This window comes from Aotus nancymaae, unplaced genomic scaffold (genome assembly GCF_030222135.1).
Source record: "Aotus nancymaae isolate 86718 unplaced genomic scaffold, 86718_ANA_hifiasm-v0.15.2.pri h1tg000003l, whole genome shotgun sequence".
NCBI lineage: Eukaryota > Metazoa > Chordata > Mammalia > Primates > Aotidae > Aotus > Aotus nancymaae.
This window is the reverse complement of record NW_026988414.1, coordinates 73,763,154-73,775,361: the sequence shown is the minus strand read 5'-3', so window position 1 is coordinate 73,775,361 and position 12,208 is coordinate 73,763,154. Positions and strand designations below refer to the sequence as shown.

Below are 12,208 nucleotides of genomic sequence, written 5' to 3'. Positions count from 1 at the left end.
CCTCCCAAAGTGCTGGGATTACAGGTGTGAGCCACTGTGCCCGGCTGACTTCGTCTCTTTAAAAAAAAGAAAGAAAGAAAGAAAGAAAAGTCTCAAGTCCGTCCTATGCACAAATTCTGAAGAAGCCATTAAGAGTGGCCAGAAGACAGCCCCTTACTTCCTCTCCCTCATTCCTCGCCCTGGTCCTCACAGACCCACCTGGAGTAGAAATATCTTATGCAATCTAGGCGTGGTGCCTCACGCCTGTAATCCCAGCACTCTGAGAGACTGAGGTGGTTTGACCACCTGAGGTTAGGAGTTCAAGACCAGCTTTGCCATAATGGAGAAACACCATCTCTACTAAAAATACCAAAAAAAATTAGCCAGGTGTGGTGGCATGCACCTGTAAATACAGCTATCCAAGAGGCTGAGGCAAGAGAATCACTTGAACCCAGGAGGCAGAGGTTGCAGTGAGCCAAGATCACGCCACTGCACTCCAGCCTGGGCAACAGAGCGAGACTCTATCTAAAAAAAAAAAAAAAAAAAAAAAAATCCTCATCCAACTCCTTGCCAGTTCACTTCTGTTTCATACTTTCAGGAACAGAGAGCTCACTACCCTCAAGGCTGACCGTCCTCTTTTCTGTGCCGGGCACTGGGAACACTGAGGGTGCAGATCCATCCGTAACCTCCTGGGACTCTCACGCTGCTCACTTAGCTGGAGCAACAGGCGAGAAAATGAGGGTTGCAGGTGCGCCAAAGGCACAGGGATGAGAGCGGCCAGTTCTCCACGGACCTACACCCCTAGCTACCTCTCCTCCGGGATCTTGTATGCAAAGGGATTCAATTCCAGGATCCTGGAGATGTCTGTGGTCCAGCTGCCTCCTTCTTTTGCTTTCACTTGAGAATCAGCCAAAGTTCCCCAAGCACCTGCTCCATGCCAGGTCCCTCATGGCACTTTGCCCAATTTAGTCCTCACAGCTTGCTGGGAAAGCGACGTGCTATCGCCCACTGGGCAGACGGGGACAGAGGCACGGGAGGTCACTTGCCCAGGATGACACCTCTAGTCATTTGCAGAGTCGGATCTGGCCTCAAGCTTGCTGGGGGCTCTTGGAGCCCATGCAGAATTGACCAGGGCAACACATGACACTCCAACTTGGCACCAATGCCTGTGCTTCCCTCAAAGGGCCTGGGCCTGGCCGGGTGCAGTGACTCATGCCTGTAAGCCCAGCACTTTGGGAGGCCGAGGCAGGCGGATCATGAGGTCAGAAGATCGAGACCATCCTGACCATGGTGAAACCTCGTCTCTACTAAAATACAAAAAATTAGCCAGGCGTGGTGGCAGCCCACACCTGTCATCCCAGCTACTCGGGAGGCTGAGGCAGGGGAATCACTTGAACCTGGGAGACAGAGGCTGCAGTGAGCCAAGATCTCGTCACTACACTCCAGCCTGGGCAACAGAGCAAGACTCCATCTCAAAAAAAAAAAAAAAAAAAGGCCCTGGGCAAAGCCAAGCCGAAAGCTGCTAAGGCTCAGGACAGACTGTGAAGTCAGGAGTCTGACCCCAGCCTGCTCCATCAGGCTCTTCCTTCCTGGCTCTGCCTCCACCTCGAGGTCTCCCTGCACCAGCAGCTTCTGAAGGCCTAGACAGAGGACTGGCAGGCAGAAGGCTAACACCTCCCCAGCTGGCAGCCCTTCACTGCCAAGCAAACCTAGGACCTGGGGCCTGGGGTCTCTGCAGCTGCCATCTGGGGACCCCCTCATGGGGCAGCAGAAAGATCTCAGGCTTTGGGGTGGTTCTGTAAATCATCCTCTGTGGGTCTCCCTTGCCCTACAGATAAGATCTAGATGCTATTGTTTTCCTTGAAGGAAGGTGATCAAATGAGAGCAAATGTGTAAACACCCAGCACACAGTAGGTGTTGAACAAAGTGGGCCTTCTTACCTGTCCTCACTTTGCTCTTATTACTCAGCAAAATCTGAGGATGTCAGCAACACTGAGGCCAATCCAGGAGCCCCAGGGACCAGGGTGGTGGTGGCCTTCCACTCAGGGAGCAGCCCAGGGTAGGGGGCCCTGTGGAGCCCCGCAGTCATGTGCTGATCTGGCTCACCCACACCCCAGCACCTCATCTAGAAAAGTCCTTCCAGACCCAGATGGGGCCCCTTCCAGCTGGCTGCCCTCATGCACCCAGGACCTGTCCTGTGATGCTGCCGATCGGGAACAGTCGGCTCTGGCTCCAGCCCTAGTTGAGCCTGGGACATGGTCCTTTAGGGGGCCAAACAGCTCATCTGTCCCAGAGCAGACAAGCGCTTGTTCTGCAGGAGTGCCTCTGGGCCTGCCCAACGGGGCCTGTGACCTTGCCCTGCCTCTGGTCGCTCTCATCCCTTCCCCTTGGGGTCTGTACTGTGGCCACCAGGAGGCGCTGTTCCCCTTCAGACCCGAGAAGACCAACAGGCCCGTGCCACCAGAGACCAGACTTTGTTTTTTGTGTGTGTATGTGAGTTGGAGTCTCGCTCTGTCGTCCAGACTGGAGTGCAGTGGTGCCATCTCCACAATCTCTGATCACTACAACCTCCACCTCCTGAGTTCAAGCAATTCTCCTGCCTCAGCCTCCTGAGTAGCTGGGACTACAGGCGTGCACCACCACACCAGGCTAATTTTTTGTATTTTTAGTAGAGACGGGGTTTCCCCATGTTGGCCAGGCTGGTCTTGAACTCCTGAGCTCAAGTGATCCATCCGCCTTGACCTCTTAAAGTGCTGGGATCACAGGCGTGAGCCACCGCGCTCAGCCTGGATTCCAGATTGGAAAAGAGGCAGGAGGCAAGTATGAATGCAAGGGAAGACAATGGCCTTTGTCTAATGTGAATCTGGCCCTTCCCACGCAAGACCTGACCTCATCCTCTCGCCCACCATGATGGGGGTGGGGTCAGGGGCACCAGTCAAGCTTCTAAATCAAACAACAGAGACTGACCTCCAGCTACATTAGCAGAACATAAATGCCCTGCTCAAAAGACAGAGAACCAAACGCCATCTCCCTGGGCCCCGGTCACACACCCTGGCCCTAGCCGGCCTGACTCCTCCCCAGCTTTGGGCCTGTCACCCAACATCAGCCCTCACTCATTCAGCAAACCTGGGAGCGGGGGCGTCAGCACCCTGGCCAGGCCCCAGGCAGGGGGCTGGCTCCCAGCAGCCCACCCAGTGGGCCTCCTCAGTGAGCTGCTAGGCTCACTCCTGGCTGGTCGCTCAGTGGAGACAGGCATTGAGAGCTGGCTACGCCACTGGCTGCAGAGGACTTGGAGTGGCCGAGGGCTATGGGCTGCAGGAGCCAAGCCTGGCTGCGGGGTGAGGGTGGGAATCTCTCAGGGATAAGAACCCGCCCTGGGCGCGGTGGCTCACGACTGTAATCCCAGCACTTTGAGAGGCCACGGCGGGTGGATCACTTGAGCTCAGGAGTTCAAGACCGGCCCGGCCAACATAGTGAACCCCCGTCTCTACTGAAAATACAAAACTTAGCCAGGCATAGTGGCACACGCCTGTAGTCCAAGCTACTCAGGAGTCTGAGGCAGGAGAATCACTGAAACCTGGGATGCAGAGGTTGTGGTGAGTCAGGATCGCTCCACAGTACTCCAGCCTGGGCCAGAGAGCAAGACTCTTGTCTCAAAAAAAAAAAAAGTAAAGAAAGAAAAGAAGGAACCAGCCCTGGCTGGAGGGAGAGGTGACTGGGACCCCCCGGGGCTACCTCAATGTCAGGAGGGCAGTCCCGGAGACCCACAGGCTCCGGTTAGGGATTCGAGAAGATGGGCTGGCGGACAGCAGTAGAGACACAGGCAAGGAGCTCCTCCTTGGAGCGGGAGCCCTGAGACCCCCGGGGAGAATTCAGTCACTCACGTGTTCATTCAGCACACATTTATGGCTACAGGCTCTGTGCCTTCCCATGTAAAGACAGAGGAAAGGGAGCTGCCAGTCCCTGTCCTCACGGAGCTCACCTCACCCAAACATACACTCTTGAGAAGGAAAGTCTGGGGGCTTAAGCGCCAAAGGAAGGGGGCATTTCACTCCAGGTCCTCTGGAGCCCCCTGATGAAGGGCCCTCCAGGCTTCATCCTCGAGTCACAGGGGTTTCCAAAGCCTCCTCCAGCTCAGGGAGGACCCACCCCCGGCCCCGGCCCCCGGCCCAGCTCCACTCCACCCCCAATCAGGCAAGGGAGTCTTTTGCAAGCTCCCTGATCTCCAACAGGGACAAGTGTTGGCGCACAGGTTTCTTCACAGGTGCAACACCTGGGTGGGATTTGCATGTGATTTGCAAAAGCTGGGCCTGAGGCTCACCAGCGCCCAGTTGCCCTCTCTTCCCAGACCTCGCTGAGCAAACCTCCTGCTCCTTCTCCTCGCCTGCCCCTCCCTGGGCCGGTCTCTAACCTTTGCACCGCAGAGAACCCCAGGGCCTCTTTTCTTGCCAGGAGGAAGCCAGAACAGTACCAACTGCGGCTTCCAGTCAGCAAGGCAGAGTCCGGGGAATTTGGGGTCCAGCACGACAATGACCCCTGACAGCACTGAGGGAGAGATGTCAGTTTCAGGACTCCAGGTGGGAACTAGGTGGCTCTGGCTCTGCCCAATCCCAGCTACTCCAGTGCTGGAAAGTAGTAAACACGCCCTCAGTATTTAGTGAATGGATGAATGAGGGTTTTCAATTCATCAGCCACTGTGAAACTGTAGGCCCAGGAACAGACAAAAGGCCTGGCCCTACCCTTGGAAAGCCGGACTGAACCCAGCAGGGGAGAGCCGGCACTGCAAAGCCTGTTTCAGGAGTGAGAGAAAAAACATTCATCTAACTGCTATGGCATGAAAGTCGGCCTTGTGTTAAAGAACCCTGCTAAACAAGCAATTTACATCATCTCAGTTTAACATAAGTCCCTGTGGCATGGGTCCCCTCAGTCCCACTTCAGAGATGAGGAAAGTGAGCCTCAGAAAGGTTCAGTGACTTCTGCTTAGGGTCACAAGGCTGGGAACGGGTGCAGCCAGGGCTCTAACCTGGAAGCCTTTGTAATAGCAGCGAGAACGACGTGGTGGCATCCTGGGTCCTTTCTCCCCAGCTGGGATCTGGTGACTGTCTCCTCCTTAAATCTCTCTTTAGTTCTCTTATCTGCAAGTAGAGGTAATAATAATACCTACTCTGAGAGGCTGAGGCGGAAGGATCGCTTGAACCTAGAAGTTCTAAAACCAGCCTGGGCAACATAGCGAGACCCTGTCTCAAAAAAAAGTAAACAGCCGATGCAGTGGCTCGCACCTGTAATCCCAGCACTTTGGGAGGCCAAGGCAGGTGGATCATTTGAGCTCAGGAGTTCCAGACCAGCCTGGCCAAGACGGTAAAACCTCTCTACTGAAAATAGAAAAATACAAAAATACAAAAATTAGTCAGGTGTGATGGCACCCATGTGCCTGTGGTCCCAGCTACTTGCTAGGAGGCTAAGGCAGGAAAATCGCTTGAACCCCAGGGGTGGAGGCTGAGGTGGGAGAATTGCTTGAACCCCAGGGGTGGAGGTTGAAGGAGTTGAGATCTCACCACTGCACTCCAGCCTGGTGACAGAGCAAGACTCTGTCTCAAAAACAAACAAAAAGACATGTCAAATGCTTAGAATGATGCTAGCACATGTAACACCTATATTAGCATGCCTATTGTTATTCATTGAAGTTCATATCACTCATTCATTCAACAAACATTTGAGTACCAGGCTTCAGCCTCCAGCAGCAGATCAGGACACGGGTACAAAAGGGGTAGTGAGTGCTATAATACTCAGAAGTGGGCCAACGAGGGATAATAGCAGAGGGGAGGCTTCAGCCTTGGGAGACGGGAAGGGGTCATGAAAGCTTCCCGGAGCACAGCCAGTCAATTCTCCAACCAGAAGCAGAAGTGATCTTTTTAACATGCAAATCTGATCAGCTGAGGCTGTGGTGAAACCCTTCAATAGCGTGGGGGGCGGGAATGCCCTGAGGATCTCCCCTATTCCATAGGGGATCCTACAGGCCTTGGCCATTTGCGCCTCTGCTTCCAGGGCTCTGACCTCATCTCATCCTGGCCTGGTTTCCTTTTGCCCAGAGCTCAATCCCTTCCAGCTGCAGGGCCTCTGCTCCTGTTGCCCCCTCTGCCAGGCCCCCAGACACTTCTCCTGCAGGGTAGAGTGCTCAGGCGAGGAGAGGCCTCTCCTCTGCACTCACACTGCATTTGCACAACCCTCTGGGAACTCACCTGTGCCCCCACGAGACAGAACATTCCAAGAAGATAGGGACCCAGAGGAGGGAATCGTGGCGGGGGGAGGCACCGAGGCAGGCTGCAGGGATCCCGGGCACCTTGGCCAACTCTTATCATAGACTTCGCTCTGGATCTGCCCTCCCCAGGGAGATACCAAATCAGGAAGCCCAGGATCCAGGACCTTTGCGATCAGCGGGCTGCCAGTTAACCCCGGAGTGCAGGCTGCCTCAGGCCCCGAGGGTGAGGTCCTCCAGCTCCTATTGGCCTCTCAGCTGGGTCACCACCACACCACTCAAGCCACCAAGCCACTAAACCAGGACTTCTACCATCATTATGACCGGAAACAAAAACTAACTTCCCAGGAGGTGCCCTTGGAGCAAACTAGTGCCGTGGAGAGAGCCAACCTTGGCCTTACGTGAAAAGTGGATGTGCATAGAAAGTGCTCAATAAATATTAGCTGCCATTATCAATGATAATACTAAAGTACCCGGCACATAGTAGGTGTTCAGTAAAGGGTAGTTCCCTGGTCCCTGGGGGACAGTCGGCAGCCCCTCACGCACCTTACTCCAGGGCCCTCCACTTGTACACAGGGAGTCAGACCTATGGATCGCCAAATCCAGACCTTTCCGTACCTAAGCAGGAAAACGCCTAGAAGAGAAGGACTGGCCCAAAGTAAGAAGCAGTGTCTGTCCCTAGAACGTGGGTCTCCCAGGCCAACGCCTCGTCATAATAAACTTGTCCAGGCCGGGCGCAGTGGCTCACGCCTGTAATTCCAGCACTTTGGGAGGCCGAGGTGGGCAGATCATGAGGTCAGGACATGGAAACCATGCTGGCCAACATGGTGAAACCCCATCTTTACTAAAATACAAAAAATCAGCCAAACGTGGTGGCGCGCGCCTGTAGTCCCAACTACTCGGGAGGCTGAGGCAGGAGAATCACTTGAACCCAGGAGGCGGAGGTTGCAGTGAGCCGAGATCGCACCATTGCACTCCAGCCTGGCAACAGAGCAAGACTCCATCTCATAGACAAATAAATAGGCCTTCTCTTGCCGGTTCTTCCTGGAGTCAGGAAAAGCTGGGTTGAGAGGGTGAAAAATAAATAAATAAAATGAATAAACAAACAAACAAACTTGTCCAGCCTTAGGAGGAAGGTTTTTAATGCCTAGATTCAGGCAGACATGTTTCCTCCCAAGGACAGCTTTGGAAGGATGGGAGCTCAGGCCTTCTAAGGAGGGCAAGAGGGGTTATCAGGAAGGCCAAGGTTTACCTCTGCATGAGGAAGTCTCAGCTGCTTGATGAAATTCCCAAGAGCCTGCTCTCCCACGGGTCAGGAAGGGACAGAGGTTAGAGGCAAGGACTGTGCTGGCCCCTGGTTCCCTGAGTCTTTGACAGCTGTGGGCCTCAGCTTGTCCACTCAGCCTCTTGGCCTCTTGGCTTCTCCCTGTTTCTGTCTAGAGGCTCTCAGTCCCCAGCGCTGGCCGGATCTTCCCCGAATGCCCTTTCCCCCACTTCCGCCTCTCAACTCATCCCCACAGCTCAGTGAGACCCTGCACCCTGGATTCATAGCAGGCCTGAGTGACCCCCACGGCCCGTACCCTTTCTGCTTGGTCCCATTACCTCCCAGGTGCCCCCAAGTGCTGCTTCTTTCTGTCTGTGCCACCGTCAAGCCTCTTTCCTAGTGATGAATCCCTCCACAGCCTCTTTCTGGAGGAGGTGCATTCCTTAAGGGCCTGGTGGGGATGGTGACGACAGGGCCAGAGGACAGCTCCCAAAGCTGGAAGGCCGACCACTGCGGGGGGGCCTGGAGGTGCTGTCAGCAAGGGAAGCTGCCTCGCCCCTCTGCCAGCAGCCAGCTCAACCTGAGCACCTGCTCTGCAGGAAGTAGAAGGGGACTTTGCTGGAAATCTGCCTTTAATCTTGGCTTCCTGTTTTCTGCCCTAGGGGACTACCCAGCCAGTCTGAGTTTCAAGCTATTTCACACCAGCTTCTCTAAACTGTCATCTCCGTGCAAAGACGCTGGGGGAGGGCAGGAGCCCGGGTGGAGGGAAGAGCGGCCCTTCCCTTCCCAGGGGACCCCGGTAGCACAGTCCACTCACAAGTATATAAATGCACATGTGTGTGCATAGCTCAGGCCTATGGACACACCAACTTTGCATGTGTCCAACCAACCAACTTTGCATGGAGCTGGCCCATTTGGCGCTTGTATCATCAAAATGCAGCCAGAAGCTTCGCTCTGGTTCCCCACATCCAGGGGTGGGTCTCCAACCTCTCCTCTCTTCTCCATTCCCCTGGGCAGACCACAAGCCGGGCAGGAGAGGCCCAACCTCCTAGAGTCAGTGCTCAGTTCCCAACACTGCCTGGACTCCACCTTTCACAGGCATCCCAAATTCAGTTTGTCCAAAACCGAACTCCTGCGTGTTCCCCCAGTCTGGCACTCTCCCCAGGTTCTCCCATCTCAGCAAAGAGCACTACCATCTCCCCAGGTGCTCCAGCCACACCTGAGGACTGGGGAGTCATGCCTGATTTCTCCTATGGCCTCACTCCCCACAAACAGCCCCTCATGGAGAGCTGTCCTAGACTTGCCTTGGTCCATCCACTTCTCTATCCTGCTGCTTCCACCAGGGCCAGACCCGTCATCCCTTGTCCAGGCCATCCATGCAACAGCCTCCTCACTAGGGCTTTGACCTTTGACCTTCACTTTTTTTTTGGAGACAGGGTCTCACTCTGTTGCACAGGCTGAAGTTCCCCAAGTGATCCTCCCACCTCAGCCTCTTGAGTAGCTGGAGGCTGTGGTGGAAGGATTGCTACCAGCACGCACCACCATACCTGGCTAATCAGAAAATATTTTCTTGGTAGAGACAGGGTACCTCCCTGTGTTGCCCAGGCTGGTCTCAAACCCCCGGCCTCAAGTGATCCTCTTGCCTCTGCCTCCCACAGTGCTGGGATCACAGCCGAGAGCCACCACGCCCGGCCAACCCTCACTCTTTATCATATCACTACCCCACTTAGAAACATCTTCCAATGGCTCCCATTGTTCATATGATAAAATCCAAATTCCTGTAAGAAAAATCTCTGGCCCACAACACCATATAGGATCTGGCCCTTCCTCGAACACCACTTTCCCCTGCTTTCCCGTCTCATCACCTTGGCCTTCTGGCTGTCCCTTGAGCCACTGAGACTTTCTGTGACTCAGGGTCTCCCATCATCTTCCTCTCCACCTGGAATATCCTCCCTCGCTTCTCCCACACTGGCTCAGACCCTTCCTGGGGTCTCCGTGTCTCCATGTCTCTCACCCACGTATGAAGATAGCTCATTGCCTTCACACCCGTGTCTGCTTTCTCTATTTCCATATCCTCTTGGACAGGGACCTTGGCAATCTTGCTCACCCCTTCATCTCCAGCGTCCAGAACAATGCCTAGTGTAGCAGGTAACTGGTGGCACGGAGGTAAAGGACTTCATCAAGGCCGGGCGCGGTGGCTACTGCTATAATCCTAGCACATTGGGAGACCCAGGCAGGTGAATTATTTGAGGTCAAGAGTTTGAGACCAGCCTGGCCAACATGGTAAAAACCATCTCTACTAAAAATACAAAAATTAGTTGAGTGTAGTGGCACCTATAGTCCCAGCTAACTTGGGAGGCTGAGACAAGAGATGGTTGAACGCCAGAGGGGGTGAGGTTGCAGTGAACCGAGATTGTACCACTGCACTCCAGCCTGGGCAACAGAACAAGACTCCATCTCAAAAAAATAAAAAAAATTGCCAAGATAGTTGTAGATAAAGTCAGATTTATTAGAAAAAGTAGGAAAATACATTGCAAGAAAGCAGAAGGAAGCTGACTGCCAAGAAACAAAAGCTTCTGGAGATTTTATAGAATCGTGTTTGTGCTCTGTCGAGGAGGCTTTTGTGCCGTATCGATAACACCAAGGGTGCAGTGAGCTAAAGTGCAGGCGTCTGGTGATAGTTGGGTGCAGGAAGATTGTGAGTTATTTGCACAGGAGAGCTATGCATCCTGGACATGAAGAAAGGCACTCGCAACTTATCTAATTTCTCTTTTTGCTCTCGCTTGCTCCTACCAGCCTGACTCCCTTCCCTAATTAGCACTCCACACCTAGCACTTAGTAGGTGCTCAACAAGCATTTGCTCAGCCAATGAATGAGTGAATGAATGATGAGGTTAGAAGTCGACTGGTTCTTCCACCAGAGTACTGGTCTGTGGCGGTGGGGCCCTTTATCGATATGTTTATGGTTTTATCCCCAGTGCCTGGAGTTCAGAGAGGTTAAACAATTTATTTCACTCTGCTGAGAAGAGGTGGAGCCAGGATTCAAATGCAGGTCTATTTGACTCCAAAGTTCACAGCTGGCCCACAGCACACCCAGGGGGAAAAGTCAAGTGTATTTGGGGATAAAGAAAGAAAGGATGGTGACAAAACTGGAACAGGGATTAGAGTATTTTTCCAAATCCCCAGTCCTTTCTTTCCCATTCTGCTGGCTGATTCAGCCAGGGGAGGGGAGATGTCAATTTCTCCCTCCCAGAAGCCTTTGCAGAGCGGCTGAAGTGCTTTCTGTTAGGCTGAGAGGCGGCCCCCCATCTGGCCCCATGTTATCATCATTCCATCTTGACCTCAGAGGAAAGAAAGGGAAACCAGCTCTGCTGAGCACCCTCTCCACTCCCTCACCCCCAGGCCGTTATCTTGCTGAATCTGCACCACCTATCATGAGAGAAGTGTATTTTGAGACTGATCTTACAGAAGAGGAAACTGAGCTCAGACACCTTAGGTAACTAACCCAAAGTCACACAGCTAGTAAGTGGCCGGGTTGACATTTAATTTGGAGACTTGAACCCCAAATTCATCTTTTTTTTTTTTTTTTTTCCCTGAGCTGAGATGGAGTCTCACCATATCACCCAGGCTGGAGTGCAATGGTGCAATCTTGGCTCACTGCAACCTCTGCCTCCCGGGTTCAAGCAATTCTCCTGCCTCAGCCTGCCGAGTAGCTGGGACTGCAGGCACGTGCCAAATGCCCGGCTAATTTTTTGTATCTTTAGTAGAGACAGGGTTTCGCCATGCTGGCTGGGCTGGTCTCGAATTCCTGAGCTCGTGATCCACCCGCCCCAGCCTCCTGAAGTGCTCAGATTACAGGCGTGAGCCACCACACCAGGCCAAATTCATCTTTTTTACATCATACGACACCTTTCTGTGAGACTTAACTAGATGTCTCCTCAAAGGGCATCCCTCCCCATAGGGCTGGCTCTAGCTGGGAAGCTGGCCTAAGGGTGCCCGGGGTCAAAGGGCCAACCTGTGGTTTTGGGGGCAACTCCTGCTCCTGGCATCCGAGGCTCTTTACAATTTGCAGCCACACTGTCTCCCAGCTCTGTCTCCCACAGGGCCCTTTGCCCTCCTCTTGCTCCTTCAGGCCTCTTCATACTTACTTTGTGTTCCAAGACTTCGTCAACATGACCCACTTCCTCCCCTGCACCCCGAGAGTGTCTCTTCTCTCTGTCCACCTAAGCCTGACTCTTGCTTCAGGGTCTAGTCCCTAGAAAGTCCCCACCTTCACTTCCTCCCTAGGCTGGAGTCTCTGGTCTCACCCTCATCACTGTACCCCCATTCTGTTCCCCTGCAACCCTGCACTCTCCCACCCCTATCATGCCTGAGCACACTATCCTCTCCTGTGGCTCAGAGCAGGTCACGTCTCTGCTTCTCAACAATGATATAACAGCCCTTGCTTAAGGAAGGGCTCCCCACATGCCAGCTATTGCATACTAAGTGCTTTAAACGTATTAACTCATTTCCTCCCCTCCCCACAAAACCTTAAGAAGTCAGTGCCATTATATATCACGTATTTTACCAAATGAGGAAACTAAAGCACAGAGATGTTAAGTAACTTGCCCAAGGTCACAGAGCTGCTGACAACTTCTTTATTGCCTCCAGGCTGAACATAAACTCCAAGAAAGTCCCAGGAGGCTCTTTGGAGCTATCTCTCTGGCCCCT

General features: G+C 53.5%; 1 protein-coding gene across 5 annotated transcripts in view; it reads right to left on the bottom strand.

Moving 5' to 3' along the window:
* The window catches only part of LOC135276985 (golgin subfamily A member 8B-like), a 29,769-nt gene extending 17,965 nt beyond the window's left edge, over window positions 1–11,804 (bottom strand). The window contains exons 1-3 of one of the 5 annotated variants that reach the window (XM_064382662.1): window positions 7,838–8,204; window positions 6,219–6,354; window positions 5,003–5,114 (exon numbers count right to left, since the gene is read on the bottom strand). In XM_064382662.1, coding sequence (XP_064238732.1) covers window positions 5,003–5,044 — 42 coding nt within the window. In that variant the 5' untranslated portion in view covers window positions 5,045–5,114; window positions 6,219–6,354; window positions 7,838–8,204. Of the gene's footprint in view, window positions 1–5,002; window positions 5,115–5,258; window positions 6,153–6,218; window positions 6,355–7,815; window positions 8,205–11,646 lie in introns of those variants that run through there. The other 4 variants (XM_064382669.1, XM_064382665.1, XM_064382651.1 and 1 more) reach the window with 4 other exon arrangements.
* Between the last annotated feature and the right edge of the window lie 404 nt (window positions 11,805–12,208).